General features: G+C 31.7%; 3 protein-coding genes across 5 annotated transcripts; 1 reads left to right on the forward strand and 2 right to left on the reverse strand.

Moving 5' to 3' along the window:
- Positions 1–365: 365 nt before the first annotated feature.
- On the reverse strand, positions 366–3,243 carry LOC118047978 (WD repeat-containing protein VIP3). The gene is made up of 2 exons (XM_035057461.2): positions 2,798–3,243; positions 366–1,106 (listed from the first exon to the last, which is right to left on the reverse strand). Exons 1-2 carry the CDS (start codon positions 3,134–3,136, stop codon positions 480–482), a joined length of 966 nt encoding a protein of 321 aa, XP_034913352.1. The 5' UTR covers positions 3,137–3,243; the 3' UTR covers positions 366–479.
- Positions 3,244–12,335: 9,092 nt separating this feature from the next.
- On the forward strand, positions 12,336–15,241 carry LOC118047976 (uncharacterized). The gene is made up of 6 exons (XM_035057458.2): positions 12,336–12,521; positions 12,611–12,685; positions 12,777–12,907; positions 13,874–14,378; positions 14,627–14,737; positions 14,847–15,241. The coding sequence occupies exons 1-6, from the start codon at positions 12,435–12,437 to the stop codon at positions 14,907–14,909; spliced, it is 972 nt and encodes a 323-aa protein (XP_034913349.1). The 5' UTR covers positions 12,336–12,434; the 3' UTR covers positions 14,910–15,241.
- A 354-nt stretch (positions 15,242–15,595) lies between these two features.
- On the reverse strand, positions 15,596–18,260 carry LOC118047977 (uncharacterized). Of its 3 annotated transcripts, XM_035057459.2 has the most exons (7): positions 18,059–18,259; positions 17,855–17,919; positions 17,264–17,380; positions 16,461–16,584; positions 16,246–16,363; positions 15,942–16,003; positions 15,596–15,872 (listed from the first exon to the last, which is right to left on the reverse strand). In XM_035057459.2, the coding sequence occupies exons 1-6, from the start codon at positions 18,196–18,198 to the stop codon at positions 15,947–15,949; spliced, it is 621 nt and encodes a 206-aa protein (XP_034913350.1). In that variant the 5' UTR covers positions 18,199–18,259; the 3' UTR covers positions 15,596–15,872; positions 15,942–15,946. The 3 variants fall into 3 exon arrangements, with proteins under 3 accessions (XP_034913350.1, XP_034913351.1, XP_073266297.1); XM_035057460.2 differs by having other exon boundaries at positions 15,596–16,003; positions 16,461–16,572; positions 18,059–18,260; XM_073410196.1 differs by having other exon boundaries at positions 15,596–16,003; positions 18,059–18,258.
- Between the last annotated feature and the right edge of the window lie 6,668 nt (positions 18,261–24,928).

The raw sequence follows: 24,928 nt of genomic DNA on the forward strand, positions 1-24,928 counted from the left end.
TATCTGGACACATGAGAGGAGTGAGCAATTTAACAGCAATAACTATCAAAATTTAACCAAAAATCTAAAAATTTCACTTAATGGATTTTTCAAAGCTTGCTATGTGGCCGCAAAATTGTTCACAATCAGCCAGCCACCAGGTGCAACATTGTACTTGCAACTATGTGGCCGCCATGCTAATCTTGCGGCAGCCATTCCCGGTTGTCAAGGAGAGACATGATCAACTGGAAAATGTCAATCCTAATTGGCTCAACCCATTACCATGGTCAGATCCGCTAGATCCATTCTCAAATGCTGACTGGACCTCGGATCATCAATATTTACCATATAATGAACCAAATGGGATCGAGCAAAACTCTGTGACAGACCTAAAACCATTCGACTCATTGGTATAATTTGATAAATAACAAGAGCAGCAGTAAGTCTTGTAAAAACAGCAAATCCTTTATGTTTTTACACGGCCCAATACCAAGGTTAATTCAGGAATAATCATAAAGTGATAAGCTTTTGTCATCTGACACACTAGCAAGCCGGCCTGCACGGGGACCAGGACCACCTGGTGGTCGAAATGTCACTCCCCAAACTTGATCTCCATGGTTGCTCATTGTCTGCACAGCAGCCCGCATGCCGAGATCCCATAGCCTTACAGTTTTGTCACTTGAGCCTGTTGCAATAGCTGCTCCATCCGGGCTTGCATCAACACTTAATACCCAGCTTGCATGACCTGACAAGGCTGCTATCATACTCTTCCCCTCAGCATCATACATGTGCACATGGGCATCGTCCGATGCAGAAAAGAGCACCCTTGGATCAGCAGGGGAATACACAAGAGACCGCACAGGCATGAAGTGGCCTTCTAGATGGTGTAAGAATTTGGCTCGAGCTACGTCAAAAACAGAAATAGTGCCATCCATGGAGCCACAAGCAACCCGTTTCCCATCAGGACTCCATGCCACTGATAGTACAAACTTTTTGCTGCTATTCTTATCGGTGGGCTTGGGCCCTTCTTGACGGGGAATCGACAGGGTAGCAATCAACTTCCATTTTTCTGTATCCCAAAGCTGGACTGATGCACTTCCACCACCAGCAACTGCTAGAGTGATACCCTATAGGTAAAGCTATGGTTAGCACTGGTTAAATTCAAACATAAAAAAGTGACAATTTCCAATTTTCTACTTCAATTACAAAGTATCTATGTATGGAGAGCCAACATTGGCAATTCGGTTGAACTATGCCTCATACCTTCTAAATAAGATGTAGCTCATACTGATGAGTTTTTTTTTTTTTTTTTTTTGGAATGACAATATTAAAGACAGGTTCAACATGTAGACAATTCCAACCAGCCTTGAAAGAGTACATAAACTCTAAAAATAAAAATACAAATTTGTATGCAGACACAATGATAACAGAAGAAGAGTGGAGCTTGATGGGGATAAAATTGCAGAGTATAGCTGTTCATAAGTAAATTAACCCAAAAGAAGTTTAGAATGATTGGGATTGCAGTGCTCCCTATGGCATGCATGCTTCAAAATTAAAAACTCAATAAATTGTGTCATTTCAACTTAGGCCTCAAGGAAAAAGAAAAAAAATAGAAAAAACTTAGGTCAGAGCACAATTTATTGCGATTTACATGGGACAAGGAACCGTGAGCTGCTACATAACAGGTATCATAACAGTTTAATTTAGCTTCAATTTTACTTAAATAGGTAATCAAACCAAGTTTTATGTGCTTCATAAACATGAAAAGCAATGAGGCAAGTGAAATTAGCCGATATACTAAGGAGGGGGAAATCGAAGAATTATAAGCAGAAAACACCCTTTTGATGCTATGAAGGGATTAGAATCAATTTATGGGAATTTGATTTGAATTCCTGTAACAAAAAAACCTTAAACATCAACAAATATGTCACACTGAATTACTAAGTTCATATAACATCGCTACCTAAATGATCTACTTTAATAGGTAGTTTGTTATGTACGCCACACTACACTCCATCAATGCCTGTTGCGTAATGGATGGCTGCAATATCAACCCCCACATCCTCCTCCAATAATTTAATCAACAAGAAAAGAACATTGCTAACTATCTAACTAATTGAACTCACCAAAGGAGATTGATTGCTCATGATTTTTTTTTCCATGAAAGTGAAATGCATTAAAATAAATCCTTTCGGTAAAAGAAGGTACATAAGTAAAGTCCCAGAACGTGATTTTACTGAAGTTCAAGAAGCTCTCCATCTTTCTCTCTGTTTATTGTATGGCACAGATCCGTCTTTTGCCTCTGCAAATCCTATCTTTAAAAAAATCTTTTTCTAGAGATAGACCTATTTCTAATGAATGCATATCTTTATATTTACACTGTCACAAGTTTGCAAAAAATTAATCTTGAAAAAGAAAAAGAAATTAACTTTCCAAGATAACCACTCTCAAAACGCAAATAGGCTAACAATCTTTGGGAAATGAAAAAAGCACATAGAAGGGAAACAAAAGTGCTAGGTGGAAAATACTTTCACCTATTTAAGTAACGGCTAATTTGGCAGATCACCTTCTCAGACGTAAGCAGCCCATTCGTTTATATGACTTCTATGTTGCCAACATTAATAGGGCAGGCAACACTTCCAGTTCGTGCAACCATAAAATCGATCAAATTACGGAAAATAAGTAAAACAATCAATCTAATTAACAGAATTCTCCAAAATATACTATTCTTTTTATATAAGCCAGGTCATCTCATCTCTACCGTGCAAATATACAAAAACTTAAATATGAAAATCAAAAGAAAAGGAAACAAAATTACCTTGGGATCGAACTGCATTTGCCAAACTTCAGAAGGAGGAGCTTCAAGAGTAGCAATGCTTGCGTTGGAGTCCACATCGAACACTCGAACGAAGCTATCGAGAGATGCCGATGCGGCGATGGACCCGGAAGGATGCGCTGCAACCGAAACGACGCCGAGGCAGTGACCAGTGTTGGTGCGCTCCAGGGTGAGCTCGTCAGGCTTCCAAAGCTTCACTGTCTCGTCGAGTGAGCCAGTCATTAGAAGAGCGGGACGGGTCTCGGTGGCCGGGATCCATGTGGCTGCCCATACCGACTCGTCGTGAGCATTCTCTATTGATTTTAGACCTGCTAGTTTCATTTTCCTTTCTGTTTGGAGAGGAGCTGAGATGAACCCTAGTCGTGAAGTGAGGGTTTCTTCGCAAGCTTTGGGTTGGTGATAAATTTTTCGGAGAGGAAACGACACGTCACTAACTAGAAAAGCAGAGACAGCCTGTTATTTTGGGAAAAAAAAAGGTCCTTGTCGTAAAAGTATTTTCGCTTATTAGCATCTAAATTTTTTTTAAAAAAAAAAATATATTCAAATAGCACGTGTACAAAATATTGGTAAAATAACAGTTTTGTACTCCAAATACAACTTGTAAATAAGTTATAATTGGAAACATAATATTGGATAAATATCATGTTCAGAATGTAGACATCCAACAAACCAAATTATTCTAAATTAAAATTTTAAATAATATATATTTCATTTATTAAATTATAACTACCCTCTAATTATAATTAATATCTAAACCTTATTAATTACTTACCTAAATAATCATTTACTTTAATTAACATAAACGATAAAAAAACTTATTTAACTTTAATACAAACCCTTAACGCTTATTAACTCTAATTCAAACCCTAAACTTGAACTCTCATTAGAATAAGTTTCTTGAACATTAAATATTTATTATAAATTAAAATCCTAAATAATACATATTTTATCTATTAAACTCTAATTAACCTTTAATCCTAATTAATATTTAAACCTTAGTAACCACTTATAACTAACATCAACTATAAAAAAAACTTGTTCAACCCTAATACAAACCCTAAATACTTATTAATTCTAATTCAAACCCCAAACTTCAACCCTAACTAATGTAAGTTCCTTAACCATTAAATATTAATTATAATTCAAACCCTAAACATTAACTTTAATCCAAACTCTAAACTCTAATTCCTAACTCTTGAACCTTTAATCACAAAAATTAATTAAAATTCAAACCTATATCCCATAACCCTATAATCCTTAACATCATAAAACAAAAAACTAACCCTAACTAATACTAACCATAATCCATACATCAAATACTAAGACTCCAAACCCCTAATACATAATTAGAAATATAATTATAAACTATATTATTTTTAAAAAATAACACAACCACACATTACATAATCCATTACATTCAAATCAAACATACCATTAGATATTTAAAAAAAGGTAAGAAAAAGAGAGTCTTGTGAAATAATGTCATGTTTTGCCAAAAATCAATGAACACAAGATCTTTTTTTAGAGGTTAATGCAATTTGATTTTCCAAAAAGACTCAACTCTATCATTTGCAGGATCTGTAACGCATCATCTACATCGGCAATATCCATTGGCTCTTTGAAGTATTTTTTGTTATGATTTCTTGTATTATTAGAAGCAAAAATCATTGATTTTTTTTTCATATATATATATATATATAGTTTTTTTAAAAAAAAAATTTATATTTGAAAAAAGATAAATAAAAACTTATCACATAATTATTTAAAAGAATAACAATGAAAGTAGAGAATATAAAAAACAAAAGTATCTCATGTTATTCATCGATAAATGCTAAGTCTAAATCTAGTGCCATATTTTTTTTCTTATCTTTTATATTTAAAAATTTGCATGTTTTAAAAATATTATATTTATTAAAAATAATATTTATATTAATTTCAAATTAAATTATTGTCGAGTCAAATCAAGATAGATCCTTAATTGATAGGGTTAATAAATTCATATTATTATCGAATTCATATCATAAAAATTATATACTGGCTCTATTTAATTACATCAAAGTTGGATTAGATGTGGATCAAGATTCACTCCATTGATAGTCATAGTTAAGATAATAATTAAGTTTATATGGAAAGAAGTTTTTTCCTATTTTAGTTAATTGAGTTAAATTAAAAGGGGTAAGAATTTAATAATTTTAAACGGGAAAGCAATTGTAATTCATATTTTAGTTAATTAAGTTTATATCAATTAAAATTCAATTTTTAGTTATAAGCTAACAAGATTTTAAAGGCTATTTAATTGAATCAAATATTCCAACATAGCTATTAAATATAATTATGGATTAAGGTTAAGGTTTTGTTTGATAGGAGGTGAATGAAGGGTAAATTTTACCTTTATGAAATTTAAGTTAGTTTGCTATGATTTGTTTGGCAACGGGAATTTCAAGGATGGTGTTGATATCCTCGTATGCTTTCCTTAGAAGGTATTAACCTATATATATATATATATATAAGGGTACGTACTAAATAATGTTTAATATTTCATTGCTAATAATTTAATTATTTTCTCCTTGTTTCTACAAACATTTAACCCTTTAATTTATTAACACATCAAATATTTTTAAAAACTAAATTTAATATTCTTTGAAAAATATCTTTTAATAATTACTCATGTAATAATTCACCCTCATTTTTAATCTTATACCAAACATCATCTAAAAATATACTAATTAATAAAAGAATAGACTATAGGTGTGAGCAAAGACCAAGTAATGATAGTTTAGACAAGACCATAGAAACTATCCCCCCCCCCACCAAAGCCCAAAACTAGGTGGAGGAGTATAGTATAGATCTTTGGAAGGTTATTCAATTTTTAGGGGCATGTAAAGAGTGTTTAACCATTGGAAAAACAATTGGAGAGGAACTACATGTCCCTACAATGTCTGATCGAATGAATGCAATGTTTAACCATGTTGATGCCTTCATTGCCTTACCAGGTGGTCTAGGCACATTGGAAGAGATCTTTTATATTTTCTCTTGGGCCCAGCTGCACATTCACCATAAACCTATAGGTCTGTTAAATGTTAATGGTTTTTATGATAAGTTGTTGTCTTTTTTTAATCATGCTGTAGAACAAGAATTTCTAACATCTTCGTCACGACAAATCATAATCTCTGCTGCTACTGCTGAACAATTAATTGACCAACTACAATATTTCATCCCTGTAATTAATCCCTCCATGAGTCGTATAAATTGGTCAACTAAGGAAAGTCGTAAAAAGCTTAGATTGGGTTTAAGCCTTCGTTGGTAAAAACTAGGGGTGAGCATTTTCGGTTCGGTCCGGTTTTGGGCCAAAATAAACAACCAAACCGAATTTTTTTTTTTCAATTTTTTGAACCGAACCGAACCGAAAACCGGTTCAAACCGACCATGTTTGGTTCGGTTCGGTTCGGGTTTTTTCCCTTCCAAACCCACTTCAACCGAAAATTATTTTTGGTTTTTTTCACTGATCAAATTTTTTCAAGGATTTTATTTTCGTTTTATTTCTAATTTTACAGATATGTGCTTTCTATGCTTATTTTCTGAGAAATCTTGGTTTTCTCAACAAGTATGACACTTTTTTTGACTGGTTGGGCATCCATGATCTCCAGAAAATTCAATCCCGATTTTCTTTTTGTAGATCTTTGCCCAAGAATTAAACCTTGCAAAAAGATACACAAAACAAAAGGAAAGAACACAAGTCATTTGACTGGAGGAAAAAAAAAACAAAGAAAAAATCAAAAGATATCTGTTATTAAAATGTAAAATGATCATAACAATATTATTTAAACAAGAGGAAACAAATCAAAGAGGAAGGGCCAAACCCTTTCACGCTAATTAAAAAAATCCCCCCTTTTTCCTCTCCAATCTTCCCTTCACTTTGTTTTGGAGCCGCCGCCACACACCTGCAAAGAAAAAACCCTAAACTCTCTTTCAATGGCTACCGATCCAACTCTGTTGCACCAACTCAGTCTCCTTCTCCAATCAAAGAGGAGAGATGCAAAGAGAAAGGGAATGAAGAGATGCATAAAGAAAGGGAGGGGGGGAGGCACAGAGAGAGGGAGGGGAGAGAATGAGAGATGCATAGAGAAGAAGGGGATGGACGGCTACAGAATGTAGAGAGCAAAGTTTAACTTTAGGTTTAGGGTTAGAAAAAGCATCCTATTTATATGTGTTTTTTTTTTTAATTGCTGGTTTGGTTGAACCGGTTCGGTTCGGTTCAATCGGTTTCAAACTTTGAAAACCGAAACCGAACCGAACCGGAATTTTTTTGTGATTTTTTAATCGGTTAGTTCGGTTTTTTTTTTTCGGTTCGGTTTTTTCGGTTATTTTTTTTCCGGTTTTCTCGGTTTAATCGGTTTATCGATTTTTTTGCTCACCCCTAGTAAAAACCTTGTGTTTTTTTATTTTATTATTATGTTTTGTTGTTTCTTATATTTGTTTAAGCGTATTTCAGGTTTGTTAATATTCACTATTTCAGGTGTTGTCTTCTATACTCTATTTTTCTACCTTAGAACATTAAGGACAATGTCTCATTTTGGTTGGGGGGAAAGAGTAGTAGTTGATATATATATTTTTTAAAAAAACTAAATGTGTTTTCTATTTTATAAACTATTTGTAAAACTGTTGTTACTAAGATGACATAGTAAAAGGAATTATTTTGTTAAAGTGACTCTTGAGACACATTTTAGTAAACATTCTTAACAAAGTTTATCAGAATACTTTTTGAAATATTCAGGTTTACAAACTCTCGTATTGTAATCACTTAATTCTACTCATATGCTCATTTAACAAGTATTCTTAAATCTTTATTTTCACACACACACACACACACACTTTATCATATAATTGTGAGTTGTACATTGGATTATTACATTATTTATGTTCTTTTGTTAAAGGTAACAACTAAGGGAAAGGGATAGTATATAATTTGCAAAAATAAAAAAAAAAAAACGTAGATAAGTTTGGTTTCGTATCCTCCCTAACCTAAGCAATTAAGCTCGAAGGGGTGTTTTAACACTTAATACCTTAAAGTCAACTGACTTGGGAACTATTGGCCCAACGTTTGTTACATGGGTTGAGGAGAAGAGCTTAAGAGAATCAAACATTGCATTATCTATATATCAGTATCTGCAACCCGAGTTACTAAGCTCGTAAGGGTGTCTTAACACCTAATGCCCTAAGACCAACTGGTCTAGGAGTCATTAGCTGAAAGCTCGTTACATGGGTTAAAGATGCATTTTGTTTTAAGTTATAAGTATATATTAAAAAAAAAAGAGAAGATAATAATCGTAACCCAAGGAAGTTAACCTTAAACATTATAACAAAAAATTGTTTTTCTTCCAAGTAAAGCCCTATAACTATATGTTGATATTATAAGCACAGAAGAAAGGTTTATTAATATCTTGTTTAAGAGGTATTGAGCAGATATATGAATTTAATGAGAGTTTATTTATCTGGATAGATTAATGGAAGTTAAATGATGAATGTCTTGCTTTGTGGAATTTGCAAATTGTTTTTCTATTTTAACGCTTTGATTACTAGGGACTAGTAATAAGCTGGTTGGGGGGTGTGATTAGTACTTAAAAGTGCATTTTTATCAAGGTTTTATATCATCATTTTGCACTTGAAGTATCAATAACTCCTTAACTAAAACATGTTTTATAATAACATATCTAATAATATAAGATACCTTTAATTTATGGTAAATGTTCATCTTAAATGCACGTCTATCACATAAATGAAAGGATTGATTGATGAGTTTAAGTATTGAAATTAAAAGGACAAAGAGAGGGCCAAACTTAGAAAAGAGATGTTGGTGTAGTCCAAGCTGGAACACTGTTCGGTAATTGGGTCATATCTCGAGTTCTAGATGTCCAAATGACCTCAATTTTTTGAACATATTTGGTAAGACATAGGCCTACAACTTTCATGTGGTGTCCAAGATTTAAAAAGACCATTTTTAAGTCCAAATTATAGCAACAACGGAGAAGTCCGAATCTGTCCTATAGCCCAAACACTATTCAGTGTTCAACTCATATTTCGAGTTTTAGAAGTCCAAATGACCTCAATTTTTTTTCCTGGAAAGATAAGATAATTTCCTATAACTTTCATGAGTACAGGTGATTCCAGTTCTGATGCTAGTAATGACGTTTTATTCAGACAGGAAGATAAGGATTTTCACCAAGTCAAGAGTTGGCCACCCACTCAACAATTAGTCATTAAATCAATAGTTTCAAATTTTGGCCTATAAAAAGAGGCATTTGCCATGCATTTAGAGCTTGGTTATTCAGATTAAGAACTTGCTCCTACTCTCTCTCTTTATATTTTTTTTATAATTCTTAAGTTTTGCTTTCATTAATATCTTGTTTATACTTTTCATTTCCTTTCCTTTACTTAGTTAACTTGTATCTTATTTATGTTCTTATTTTGTTTATTTATGTTTCTCTTCTTCATTATGTTTAACTAAGTTTATTATGTCAAGGTAAAAAGGTTACACTAATGGTGTAAGAATAAGTATGGTGTAAACTTAACATGGACCTTGATGTTTAATATTAACATGTCTTATCTTTTTATCTTACCAATTATTAATACCTTGCTTGTTAAATGGTTAATCTAGATTTGTGTTGTATAACACTTGGTACAACAAATGCTTGGCACTCTCATAGTCCAACTGTATGGTATTACCTACACATGTGCTATGAAAGGAACATAATTTGTTGTTAACATAAGTTAGCATCATGAATTCCTGATAATATTTAAAAGTTTGGTGTTACGTAAATAAGATAATTAATATGATCATGTTAACAATTTATAATGAGTTATTAATAACAAATCATCCGATTGGAACCTCCTTTGTATGTGGTTTCTAGTTGAGTAATAAGAGTTTATACTATACTTGTTTGGAATACTATTAATAGATCCTCTAACCTTGACATTTGTTTTTATAATTGTTTAATCCTTACGTTAATCTTCCATTTCAAAATTCTCATCAACTTCTTCTTCTTTTTTATTATTATTAGTAGTAGTAGTATTAGTATTATTGTTGTTTGTTGTTGTTGTTGTTGTATTATTGTTGTCTATAATTTATACAATTAACCTCCTAGTGGTTTGACCCCGGTCATGCCAGATTATTTATTACTTTGAACTCTTACACTTAGAAGAAGACATCAATCGTTTAGTCGTGTCAATTTGATATATATATTGGTCATTTTACATTGATTTTATTGTAAATTTTAAAGTTAGGGGTATTATTGTAATTGATATATATTAAATATTATTCAATAAAAAAAGTTGCTGGAGCATGCTAACAATCCCCACGTCATTCATATAGCAAGTGTGGGGTTATCCAACCACCAAACACCACCTTATGATGCAACGCTTAAAAAGTCTCAGCATCTTCTGATGAAATTAGGTGGCGCGTGCCCCTAACACACATAGAGTTTGGTGTCGACAACCATTTTCTCTTTCTTTCGCTCTCTCCCCATTTCAAATTTAGCGTTGGCTGTTTTAAAAAAGCAAACAAACCCCTGTAATTTATTTTTTCTTCTCTCCTCTTTGATTTGCACGCTAACCCTGCAAAATTCACAAGCAACTCTTCAATTTGTTATTATTTTACATTTGGTCTCTATTCTTTTGAGTACTATTTATTTTATCTAAGATGATTTATGAAATTGAATTTCTTTTTCAGTTTCACCCCATTCAATTTTTTTTTATCTTTCAAATTTGATTCCCATTCTTTTAATTAATATTTATTTTATTTTAGATAATTTTAAAAAGATTGTTTATTTTTGTAATTTTATCCTCCTTTTAAGTATTTTTTTTCCTACCAATTTGATCATTATTTTTTTATTGCTATTTGATTTATACTTTTTATTATCTTTGTCTAATTAATTTTTTTTCTTCAATTTTGTCCTTTATCATATAGTTTCATTTAGTTTTTATATCAAATTTAATCCTTATTATTTTTATTATCATTTATTTTTATCATTTTTTCTAATTGAGTTTTTTCTTCAATATCATCCCTTATCATTTGATTTTGAATTATTTTTGTGTCAAATTTGATCTCTATTTTTTTTATTGCTATTTATTTTGTTTATTTCCTATATTGTTTTTCAATTTCATCCCTTGGCATTTTGTGGTTAAGAATTCTACTTTTTTATTATTTAAGGTTTGTCTTCTTTGATGTTGATCCCGAGGTCATGAAAAGGGTCTTGAGTTTCGGATATTAACATAGGTTGACTTTAAATACTAGGAAAGTGAGGAAAATAGTTTCGAGGAAAATATTTTCCTAGAAATAAATAAGGCATGAATAAAAAAAATGTGAAATTAGAAACTAGGATTCTAAAAAATACCTTAGAAAACCAAAAAATTACTTTTTCAAATTAAAGTTTCTTGGAATATCTCCTTGGTCTTAAGTTCATAAATACCTTCCTTAATCAATCATGTCCATCACCGAGCATAATTTTTCAACCATAATATAATTAGCTAAAATGTTGGGCTTAATACTAGTCTTGGACATGGTTGATTTTTTTACCATGACCAAATTAGTCTTAGACATGATTGATTTCTTGTATGTGATCAAATCAATCATGTTGCACTTGACATGAAAATGAGACCTATGAATTTAAAGGGAAATATTGAAAATGAAGTTGCCACCTAGTTCTTAAGAAAACTAAGAATCATAAAATATATATTGGTTTCAAAGATATAAGTACAAGGTTGATTATGTTTAAGAAAAGATAGACATTATTTTTATTATATTCTTTCAAACAAAACGTTACCTTAGCTATATATTTTTCTTAAATTTATTATATGTATTTGGTTAACTATCTAAATTATCTTCTAAGCTTTTTCACATGTCATTTATAATTGATTGGTGTTCGTCAATTTAGAGTTGAACTTTGAACCAAAAATCTCGCAACTTGAAGATAATTTTTGTTTATATATATATAATTTTTAGTAAAAGATCATGCTAAGGCTATGTTGATCCTTGGTGTTAGGACACTCGTTAGCTAGTTATTAGAAACCAAACTTAAACCAAAACATTGTCAAATTAACAAAAACTTGATAAAAAAAAATATATCATCAATGCATTTTCAAACTCATTTAAAGGTCAATGTTTTTGAAAAAACTAAAAAATTATTGGACAACAGTTTATGAAATTATTAAATCTAGAGATAAAATTATATTTTACAATGTAAAAAAACAAAACTACTAACATACTCTTAAATAATTTTTTTAATAACTATTAGATCAATTATAAAACCAAAACACACTTTTTTATTCAATTCAAGGGTTAAATAATAATTTTATAATAGCAATCCACGGTTTACTGTACAGTTAAAAACCCACAGTTTTTGTTAATACGTTATTCCTGGGCTTGTTTCCCCAGCTGGGGTTAACAAAACGGTGCGTTTTGAGTTAAATGCAGCCCCGAATCTTCCAGAAGCAGAAGCCAGCAACAAGGACAGTGATGATTAAAACCCTAATAAAGGTCTTAAAACCCTTTCTAGTTTCTCCAGGTCGCAGCTAAAGAGGAGATTGCTTGCTTTGGCCTTCAATTCATCAGGAACAGAGAGAGATGGTGTGGTTTCAGTGCGAGGATTGTGGAGAGAACTTGAAGAAACCCAAGTTGCCTAATCACTTCAGAATGTGTTCTGCAACCAAGGTCTTCTCCATCTTCCCTTTTTTTATATAAAAAAAACATTGGTCACAGATTAAAAACTCTGGTATGTTTGGAATGTTAAAATTGTGTAGCTATCTTGCATTGATTGTGGAGAGACATTTGGGAAGCAAAGCGTTCAGGGCCACACTCAGTGCATTACCGAGGCGGTAACGATGCTCATTTCTATCTTTAATATTTGATTTTTTTTTCCTAATAATTTCTTAAGGGAGTCCTGAATTGCTATTTGTTTATTCTCAGGAGAAGTATGGTCCAAAGGGTCAAGGGAAAGCTTCAAATGGCGCAACACCTAAATCCAACAAGGATGCAAAGCAAAAACCCGATGTTGATATCAATGTTGGGTTATCTGAACGCCCACCATGGTTTTGTAGGTATGTTCTTTTTTAAACTTTATTACCTTTCTTATGCATGTATGTTTGTGTTCTCCCATGATGTATGGCCCTTTTGGATCTGTCGGACTGATTATAAACTTGATTTTTTGCCATCTCCCAAGTCAAATTTTTAAATTTAAAAGTGGAAAATATTGTGGGACTTGCATTTCGGTCTTAAAATATATTTTAGTTTTCTAAGAAAATGCCAGAAATTGGTAATTTCATCATTCGCCAAACATCAAAGACAACATTGAGTTTTTTCATGTGTAAAACAAGTAAAAGAAAGGTTAAATGATGTATGGGATCAAGATATTAGAGCTTCATGCCTTATCTTTTACCTGGAAATAATGTTTGTCAATCATATGTTTTTGAACAACTAGAATCTTCAAGCTGTGTTGTACAATGTGTTAATTAATTCTTGAAGGTGTTTTTTCATGAATAGGGCTGGTTTTAACTTTTAAATATCGTGTATTGCTGCTACTGCTCAGTCTTTTGAGTGATTGAGTTTTTCTAGCCTGGTCCGCACAAACTTTAGAAGTCTGTGTAGTTGGTTCTCCAAAACTGATCATAATTTCCATATTCAGCTGGAACTGAATTGATTGATTAACACGTAGACTTGAAACTCTCACCCCTACAAAGTAATGAAGTACTAAACTTGTTTGAATGGAATTCTCTTGGAAAGTAAGTTGTTAAGATGATTACAAGAGGCAAGCCTGGATCCATGGCGGGGTTTGCATGCATTATCTTAGTTCAATATTTAGTGGGGAACTAAATCTAAAGACAATAATTCAGTAGTGCTAAAAAATTATGTAACTTTCTGTTCTAATGAATATTGTTTAATCTCTCTTATGCATGCATAGGAAGTCAAAGAGTAGTTTTATTGCTTCCCTCTTAGGTGCTTGGTGTTATATCTCTTCTAGTGATTCCATCTAAGTCATCAACTTCTGTCCAACACTGTAATTACAGTCTCTGCAATACCAAGGCTACCAGTAAGCAGGCTCTTCTTCTCCATGCTGATGGAAAGAAGCACCGGGGAAAGGCCCGGGCTTTTCAAGCTGCCAAGCAACAACCTAAACAGACAGAAGAATCTGCTCTTGATTCAATTGGTCCTACTAAGGTTGCATTGATTGAGAATAAACATGTAGAGGAGCAAAAATTGCAGGATACTCCAAGTGTTGACAGTGCAGATACCAACACAGAAATAGAGAACGGAAAGCTGCCTTCAAAAAGGAAGAGAAAGGTTGATGCATCTGGGAGTGATGGTACTGGGAATAAGACAAAGGATGGTGCTGCAAATGAAGTGGGCAATGGTAAAAGTCAGGTTGAAAGAAGAAAATCCGATGATGTTGAGACTCAGTTGAAGAAAGCTAAACACAATGCTCTTAAAGATGACAAGGCTACTAGCCCTAAGAAAGAAGATAATAAAAAGAATATAAAGTGGAGGAAGCTGATTAAATCAGCCTTGAAATCTGTATGTATCCTTGATCATATTTTTCCTTGCATTTCCAGTTCAATTGTATTTCAATTTACTACCTCGTGTTGATCAGGGCCAAATATATAAATTTTATCATACACTCATCAATTAAAGTAGCCACCTTCGAAGTAAACTTTAATGGCATGCATAAACATGACTAATACTGAATTGACTTACGTTTTGCTTTCTTTAATATCATCCTCATGCTGACATTTAAGATTTTGGTTTTTGGATGCACGATGCAGAATGATGGAGTTCTGAAGATCAGGAAACTGAAAAAGCTTGTCCTGAATTCCCTCCAAGAATCTGGCACTGCAAAAGATGAAACCGAACTCGATAATATACTTGAACAAAAGGTCAGCCTTTCAAAAGAATTTTACTTTATGCCACCTCTTCTATGCTTACCCTTTGGCTTCTATTTCTGAATACTGCTGACTGATTATTCTCCTTTGGGGGCTGTTGTAGATCAATTCGAGCTCCCGGTTTAGAGTTGACGACAAATATGTTCATCTAGCAGCTAAAGATTGAAGTCAAGTTTCTGGGCCATGTAGAAGAGAATTCCTAGTGGACAACTGCGCCTATCAGGGCGATTTTCCTTTATAGAGCCCTTCAGCATTTGTTCATTAGCCTCCTATTCGATCAAGAATCATTTTGAGCCGTAGGTCCTCTCTGGACTACCATTTTAGAGGGCTTGATGCTTGCCCTATGATTTATACTTTTCCTTTCTATTGTGTTGCTTGCGCAGTGTTCTTACAATTACTTTTCGTATTACATGTATGCCCACAAGGCTTGTATTGCTACCGAATAATTTATTTTTTGGAAAAGAAAATCTTATAGACGAACTTTTCTCATTAAGATCACCTATTCGCCTGCTTGTGTGAGAATGATATGTTTTTAACTGATTTGGAGAGTTGGATTTAGTCCGGTGTTCAATTGATTAAACGATGTGTCTTGACATCAAATAAGAGAAAAACATGCTGAAGAAAACGAGTTCAGGCTGTTTATGGTATCAAATAATTATCCAAGAGCGTTCCCTTAATACCGTAAATACTTTATACAAGCATAAACGGTCTCTTTGTTATCTTCATCACCATAATCGGCCTCCCAAGGAGAGGCTCTCGATAACAGAACTGGTTAGTTTTGAGCCTTCCAAGGAGGGCAACATCAAAGTGCAAGGAATAACGCTCCATTTAACGTTTTAAAGGAAATGGGCATGCACCATCAAGTAACAAACTTATTCCTTTTGAGGTATCATAAGATGTATTACATATAAACAAAGTATCCAATTTCACTGCTGTGTTCATAAATTCACTAGTAAATTTCATGCTAATTGAGAATTTTCTCTGCTCAAGCCTTTACATTAGGCCAGCAGACGGGGGAAAGAATGTTTTTAAGATTTTGTATGTTTTAGTGTAGCCGAGAAGGTATCTCCATCTGTGAAGGATCTCGTATCAACATATTCTTTGTTGCTCTTCCGCTTTGATATGTTATCTACATTGCACATGCAAGAAATTTGAATCTGTTTTGTTTTGAAAATGTGAAAACTTGGAAGCGGATTACCAGGCCTAAAATAGGGAAAAATAAGCTGCTATGACCATCAACACGACAGAAAACACCATTGCCTGCAACAGGGATAGCATTAAAATCAAGGATCAAAATTGTGAAGACTTTCAACAAGGTGCAGTTTGTAGTGCCCATAAAAAAGACTAAAAATGTCACTGTTTAACATATCAAGTCAGTGACAAAGGAAGACAGTGGTGAGAATCTGATTATCATCATCATTCTAAAGCTATTCAGACTCAGACTCTTGTTGCTTCACCAACAACAGTATTTATTTTGATAGAGAGAGCATAAGAGAGCTTACAGCAATTGCAGCAGCAGCAAGTCCTGCACGCTCCCTTGGATCCCTTCGATGGTAATTTCCAAAGTAAAGAAATGTACCATAATACCACATCAATGGGAACACAAATCCCAAAAGAAAACTGCAAAAAAAAACAAAACAAAACAAAACAAAAGATAACTATCAGAACATGAGAAATGGTAATGGGAGGGAGAAACAGTAGTTTGAAGAATACTCACGAAAACCATCCTATCCCACAGCCAAAGCATGGAAGGGGCTTGTCATAAATCCCTTGAAAATCCCCAGGATCTCTAATAAGAGTATATTTTCCTTTTTCTTCATCTGCAGCATCTGTTGTTTGCCCTACAATCAGCAGATCAGAACGTCTCTCAGGAGTTTGGATAAGCAATTAATAGTGCAAACATCAACTGTTTGACATAAAAATAAATACAACAGGAAGATAATCCACCACATAAAGTAACATGATGAGATACATAATTAAACACAGTACACGAATCAAACACGCAAGAGTGCTATAAGAAAAAAACAAGAAGAAAATTGAAGACTATTTAAAAAAGACTAAATCAACAAGGAGGTAGAAACTGAAAATGCAGCAGGATTCAATAACCCTGATATAGTTTGAAGCGACAATGGCTCCTAAAAATGATTGATATTTATAAAAAGCGAGACTAGCACCTAATGCGAAAGAAGTAAATCCCAAAAATATCAGAGTTCTTCAGATTCATAGCCCACGGACTTGCATCTCCAGAGAACAAGAAAAGAAAAACAAAGGGCTGCTAATCCGCTGATTAATATCAACATACAGCCATGAGTAGTAGCATAAAAGGAGAAAATTTTATCATTCTAGCTCAGTCACGTAAATAGATGGGAGGACAGAGACTTGATCATCAATGCATAAAGCAGGAAGCGTGACAGTAACCAGCAAAACATTGTCTATGCACATCATAACATGTTATATTGTAATTGTGAAAAAAGAAAAAGAACTCATGGAACATAAATCAAGTCTGAATAAGAACAGTACCCTTTGATGCTGTATAGTATCGAGCAGATGGCCTGAGGAGATCAATGTGCTTATCAGAGACAGATTTCCCTAACTCAACGCCATTCCTGAAACCCTCTCTCTCCTCAAAGGCAGCATCTGCAGCACCAACAAGTTTGAACTTATGTCAAGAAGTGCCTGAGTTAATTCTACTTTAATTGGGTGTTGGCAATCAATAACCAAAATCCTCCAAGTAGAAAATTTACAGAATCAAAATAAATTCTAAGCATAATGTTCCTACCAACTTTTTGTTTCTTAGCACATTAACGCAAATGAGAAAAAAAATAAAATGAAAAACACCCTTCTATACCTAAACTTTATGCTATATTGACAAGGGATGATGCAATGTCATCATCCATCATGAGAATCGGATCACTGTAAACTAAATTTCTTCATCTCATGCTGGCTTAAATAACCAACCCAATTGTGGTGTAGTGGATAATAATAATAAATAAATAAAAACTAGTAATCCCAGAAGGACTGTTTGCATTTCATGCCCCTCTCCCCTCGTTCTAGTAGATTACAGGCTGGAAAATTAAGAACAAGAAGCAATAAAGAAAGGGTGCCCAGTACTTGGATCCATGTGAGCTATGGCTGGGTATTGGAAGAGGCTGGATTTGTTCAATATGTATATTGATCTGCTTCAGAAATTAAAGAGAGGAAAGTTTCAAAGTTAATTTGGTACAGATAAAATTAAAAAAAAAAAAAACACAGAAAGATGAAACAAACTACAGGTCATGATGCAAAGAGAAAAAGAAAAGAGGGGTGGGTACTTGCCTGTGAAAAGAAAGCAGGAGCTGAATTGTGAGAGTCTTGATTATTGTAGATAAAAAAAATAAAATAAAAAATATATAGGAGGTGGAGATGCCAGAAAGTGTTGTAGAAGACAAGTAAAGGGTCTTGTTTGGTATTTTCATTACTTAGGTGTTGAAGCTGACACAGATTGACTCTTCCTTTGTCCCTTCTTTTCTTTCTTTTCTTTTCCCCCCCTTTTTTTCCCTTAATTAAAACAAAAGGCAAAATCAAGTCTGAGTGGAGGAGCATCTCCAATGACTATTGTGCCCCTATCGTTGACCCACATTTTCTGTGGTTAAAGCTGTTTCTGGAAAACAATTGCAGTCGTGGTTGCCGGCAATGATTCATTAGAGTTGGTTGACACATTAGTTTATGTCAAGTTTCGCTTATTATGGAGAAATTTTTTTCTCGGCTTGTATTTAATCTTTTGATATTGTAATTTTTAGAATTAGATTTTATAAATTATTTTTATTAGGTTATTATGATCTAAAAATATTTGCTTGATTTTATAAAAAATATATAATTTTATTGTTCGTAAAGGATTTAAAACCGATGGATAAAAATTAAAAAAAAAATAATAACAACTAATTTTTCTTAAAAAACAATAGGTACAACACCTTTTATTCTTAAAAATTATTCAAAATCATTTCTAGTTCTTTTAGTTTTATAATTTTATATTTTGGTATAGAATTTTGTTTTATTTGTATTTCAGTCTCTAAATTAAAAAGATAAAGAGAAAATCATCAAAAAAATAATAAATAAAAAGAGAGAAGTTGCTTGATGACTTTGATTATAATAATAGTTAAATTTGGTGTCAAAGTATTTCCATGGATAAGATGAATGCAATTAGGGTGTTTTTAAAGTTTCATATTACCAACAAAAGTAAATTAGAGTTGAGGGAGGAGTTGTGTTTCACTGAATTGATTTTTTTGTTTTTTTTTTTTTATTGATTTTGGGTTTTTTTTTTTTAATTTTTAGTTTGGAGATGGATTGTTTAAGGTTAGTTAAAATCAAGTTTTTCAAATAAAAAACTACCCATCATGTTTCTTCCACCATTACTATAATGATTAAAAACTGGATAGGTGAATGATGTTTCATCATAGTAAATAATACATCATTTATATTTAAATATTTTTTTTTAAAGAGAGACAATTAATCGCCTACCTCTATACTTGAAATTTTTTTTATTAAAGCCCTTTATATATATATATATATATATATATATATATATATATATATATATATATATATATATTCTTATCTTATCTTTCTTTCTTTCTTTCTTTCTTTTGCTTTGTAAACTTTAATTAAAATGGATTAATTAAGTATATGTGTGTCATGCCTAGCTTGCCGGATGCTCAATTTTAACTAAAACAAATTAATTATAATTTTTGTTATATTTTTAAATTAAAAATTCATTTATTTTTTATTTAATTTTCAAATAAGATTAAAAATATTTTTATATATATTAGCGGGTGTTCTTTCTATATAGTCTTACATAAAAAAAAATATTTCTTTGAAGTTTATTAAATCACTTCCCTATGATTTTTTTTTATTTTTATTTTTGATTAATTAAATAAATTTTTTTTTTTCAAAAAACTAAAGTTATTAAACCCAATAAGATTTATTAGCCGTCATTCAAGATTGAATATCTTGATCTACATGTATTTCTCAACTTTTTGGTTAAGTTTTTGGTTAGTGTTGACAACTCTTTCTTATATTTATTGTCATATATAATTTTTAATTTATTTAATTTATATATATATATATATATATATATATATATATTAGCTTTTCAATTCACCATTATAATTTTTTTTAATGTAAAAAACATGTTAAAAATGCCTACACATTCATTTCTTTAACGTTAAAAGACATGTATATTAATATAGTAATCAACTTCCATGATTGATCGAGTTAATTATATTTTGATAAAGTCCATCGATTCTTAATTGAGGAAATCTAAGGAGTCAATTTTCTATGAGGTCTTAATAAAAAAAAAATAATCTTAAGAGCTCACTTCTTCTCATATAATTTGATACATTTAAACAATTTAATTTTTCTCAATATTGATTTCAAAGTTAGAACTCAAGAGATCAATAAATAAAATTATGTAATTAGTTCTTAAAAAAAAAATGATGATGCAGCCATTTCCTTTCAATATAATTTTTTTTCCATACGAGAATATGTTTATAAACATGGTCCCCTAAACTATTGTTTGAAATGTAATTAATCCTTGAATAAATTATTGAATGCAATTAGTTCTTAAACAAATCAATTTTAATCCATTCTTTCTCTTCTTAAACATGTCTCTCGTGTGTTTTTAGCCGTTTAACAATCGAATGAAAAGCTGATTTTAATTAATAAAAAGGTTGCTTAAATCTTGAATTTTTTTAATGACTAATTTACACTATATAATTTTCAACCCAAACAAGTTAGGAAACCTAAAAATAAAAGCAAAGCAATAAAAGTCATAAATAAACTACAAAAAATAAAATTATTAATCTCAATATTAACACCATAAAGTAAAAGATTTTTCTAAACTAAATAGAAAATAACAATAATAACTAAGAAAAATAATATTTCTCTAAAAATCCTTCCATAATAGTCTCTTCAGGTTAAAAAGAACCTGTCTTTGAGTTCGAATTGTTATTACCCGGATCTTATGGTTGTCCAATCAAAACTCTCTAACCCCTTACATGCTCATAATTTCCATTAAAAACATCATATTTGTCAAAAACATACTTAACTTTGATTTAGTAGAAGATTTATAAATTTGAATCACAAGTTTTATATGAAGTATATAAATATTAACTTTGTCACTACCCAACATAAATAGACCTTCAAAATTAAAAGGAAAAATATGGAAAATAGAGTCCCACCTAGTTCTTAAGAAAACTAAAAATTCTAAAACATGCAATGGTTCTAAAGGGTTGGTTACGCATAAGAAAAGATAAAAATCACCTTTATAACTTCTTTTCAAATAAAAGGTTACCTTAGCTTTATGTTTTCTCCTAAACTTACCTGTATGCATGCCATTGTTATCCAAATTATTTCCAGGCTTATTATCTAGTCATTTATTATTGGTGGATTTGGTCGAGTTAGTATTGGGCCTTGAATAATAAGTCTCATAATTTGATGATTTCTTTTAGTTTTCCTTTTTTTTTTTTTTTTTGGTTAAAAACATTGTGCTAAGCCTATATTGGTTTTTAAATCTAGAAGACTCATCGACCTAACCATTAAAACCCAAGTTTTAAAAAAACATGTAGTTAACTTGACATAAACTCACTGACACATATTTTTTAAAGTTGAAAACATCATGTTAGGCCTACTTCGGTTCCTAAAAACTATGAGACATGTTTTCCTAGCTGTTTAAATATCAAGCTTACATTAAAACATGATGCAAACTTGATGAAATTTGTCAACACAATTTTTATTCTTGTTTAAAAAATAAATATTTACATGCACACACACATAGAAAGGTGACAACACAAATATACAAAATGATAATAATGTTATTTCAAATCCAATAAAAATAAAATAACAAATGCATGTGTGAGAAATTGTTAATTTCTAAAAATAAACTTTTCACACTTATAAGTAAAAACATGACAAAACAGTCTTATAAAGTTCTAATAACATTATTAAAAGCCATTAAAAATAAAATAAAACAAAAGGAACATAAAAAAATTGCATGAGTGAAAAGTTGCTGATTTCTAAAAATAGAATTTTTTTTCAAACCAATGCATATGTAAAAAGGTGACATTACAGTTTTACAAAATAAATCTTATACTATTTGAAAGTCTATACAAAGAAAATAAAATTTTGGTGAATAGTAACCTCAATGCAAAAAATTAGAGTAAAAAAGAGAAAAAAAGAGTTAGAGTCTTACCCTAGAGCTTGTTCTAAATAAGGAAGGAGCTATTTTGATGGATGATGGTGGCTAGTGATGTAAGTGATGGGGTTGGGTCGCAGGTTGGTTTAGTTTTGGGTGGTTTTCTCGAGCTTTTTTTCTCTTTTCAGGTTTCATCTCTTTTCTCTCATTTATCTGCTTTCTTTCTTCTTTTTATTTCTCTTTCTCTCTCTTAATAACTCATACCACCTCGATTTATATCTAAAAAACTCCTTTTATTCTCTTTCTCTCTCTTAGTATTCTTCTCTCTCTAACTCAAGGTGTCTTTGTTTTTTGCTTCACCTCTTTATTTATAGGCAATGATGAAGGTTCTAGAACTCTTCTTGGTGGCATGATTATGGTCATTAGTCCTTTTAGGTTAATCTCAACCTTTCATAGTAATTTTACACATTGGCGAGATGCTCAAATTGCTCTTCACCGATTTTTGTAGTGTTTTAAAAGTTTAAAGCTTCATTTCTTGAGCTAGCCATGTGTAAACATGCATATAAGGAGAGTGATGTGTTTTTTGGGTTGAGTAGGAGGTTTGGATGAGAAAAATAAAAGGCCAAACATCTGACCAAAACAATGAAGAAAAAAAACAAGCAAACAAACATGCACAATAGCGTCTTGGGAAGAAAAAGGCATTATTTTGGTGTCATGCACCAAAACAACATCTTTTTAGCCTTTTGCTTCTTTTTCTTCTTCTTGAGTGAAATGACACTATTTCACGTGAAATAATCTATTTTAATTAAAATGAAGTGTTTTGTTTCACTTACTTCTGTATTTTTAAATTGTAAAATGATGTTTTTTAAGTAATGAGGATGTTTTTTTAATGGTCCCCTAAGTTTGGTCATCGAACCTTTAATTAATTATTTTTAGCCAATTTCAATCCTTTTCTCTTTATTTCTTTCAATTTTTTTATTATATTAAATATAGTCCTTCAATATTGGCATTATTTTCAATTTGGTTATTGACTTCTAATTTACAGTGTTCAACCAATTTCAACCATTTTCTTCAATTTCTTCTCTTTTTATCCCTAATTGTACTAAAATAGTCCCAATATTAATGTGTTTTCTAATTTAGTCCTCTGTGTTTTAGTTTTTATTTTTTAGCTAATTTCAACACGCTTCTTTTAATTTCTTCCAAATTTCACCCATGATTGCAATTTTTTAATTTTTCTCTCTTTTTTTCTTTCTTTGATTTTTTTGAAATATGTTTTTCTTTTTTGACTAAAATATATTTCTGGATATTTGAGAGGGGTCATAAATTAAGTTATAGCAGCTTCCCCCTCCTTACAATGTTTACGGTACAAAATCTACAAAATTGCTTTTTCTTAGGCTTTGTTTAGTAAACTTATAAAGAAAAGGTTAGTCTTGCTGGACTCAAATTAGTTGAGCCCTACTGGGCTAAAAACAAAATACAAGAGCTTTGTTGGGGTGAAATAATAGATAACCTTGCTGGATTTAAATTTGTTAGAGCCCTACTAAGCTCAAAAAGAAAAAAAAAATTACAGGATCCTTACTAGGCTCAAAATAAAATAGAACCTTACTAGGTTTAAATTTTTTGGACTATTGTTGGACTCAAATTGACTGGAACTTTGTCAGGCTAAAAAAAACACCCCAGGAATCTTGTTGGGCTCAAAATAAAAGGGAGCCTTGTTGGGTTTAATTTTGTTGGAGTTTTGTTGGACTGAAATTTGTTGGAGTCTTGTGGGGACTGAAAAGAAAAAAGAATTTGCAAGAGCCTTGCTGGGTTTAAAATAAAAGAGAACCTTGTTGGGTTCAAACTCAAATTCATTGGAGCCTTGTTGGGCTTAAAAATAAAATAAAAATTACACGAGGCTTTATTGAGTTCAAATTTGTTAGAGTCTTGCCAAACTTAAATTCGTTGAAGCCTTATTGAATTCAAAATAAAAAACAATCTTGTTGAATTTAAATTTTTTAGAGTCTTGCTAAATTTAAATTTACTAGAACCTTGCTAGGTTTAAAGAGAAAAAACAAATTACAGGAGCCTTGTTAGGCTCAAATTAAAAGAAAACCTTGGTAGATTTAAATTTGTTGATATGTTATGCCAATTATATACAAAAGAAATTATACGCTTACGTGTAAGAAATATATGCCTTTTTTTAGTTTCAACTTTTCCCTTAGTAATTACAAAAAAAAAAAAAAAAACCTAAAAGACATCAGTCTTTTATTGTGGTCTTAGACTCATAGCACTTTGGATTAGAATGGTGTTATGACATTTAAGTCTTTTTTCACAAATTAAAAGATATTGCTTTTAAGGGTGTTTTTGTATTTTCACGGGGATTCGATCAACATTGCTAAATTCATTAGGGGCGGTTTGGTCTTCACATAAAATTTTGGCACAATGTAATGGGTTTTTTACCTTTAAAACAAAATGATATGTACCTATCACTTCGAGGTATTTTTGGCGTTTCAACTTTAATTGTATAGTGAATTCACGAACTTACTCCTTGAAGAAAAAAAGAAAGAAAAAGAAACGGGTGTACAAGGGCCTTTATGTATTTTTCTTTTGATTTTTTGGGCAATTATCAAATTGAAAGAGGGGTTATTGTATCTTTTACTAGTTATATTATATTATTTACATTATTAAATTGGAGGCGTGTGGGGCACCAAAACAATTGTGGTAGCGTGTGCGGCCAAGATACGTGACCAAATGGCAGCTTCCAAGGCAGAAATTGAATCCTCTTAGTGATGCCTACCTGACTAGGCAGCGTGTGTTTCTTCTCCGCCTTTGGTTCACGATCAATGGTCATTGCTTTGTTGTTGTTTTTTTCCCTCTCTCTCATCCTAGGAAAGCATGTTGTCCATAAGAAATTCAATACAACCCTTTAATTAGTTTTGTCTTCAGAATTGATCATTGATCTTTTGATTAATATTTGAGATAATTTATACAAAAAGACATTGTTTTCAATTTCATCCCCGATAGATTTTTTTATA

This window comes from Populus alba, chromosome 6, assembly GCF_005239225.2.
Source record: "Populus alba chromosome 6, ASM523922v2, whole genome shotgun sequence".
In the NCBI taxonomy this organism is placed as follows: domain Eukaryota; kingdom Viridiplantae; phylum Streptophyta; class Magnoliopsida; order Malpighiales; family Salicaceae; genus Populus; species Populus alba.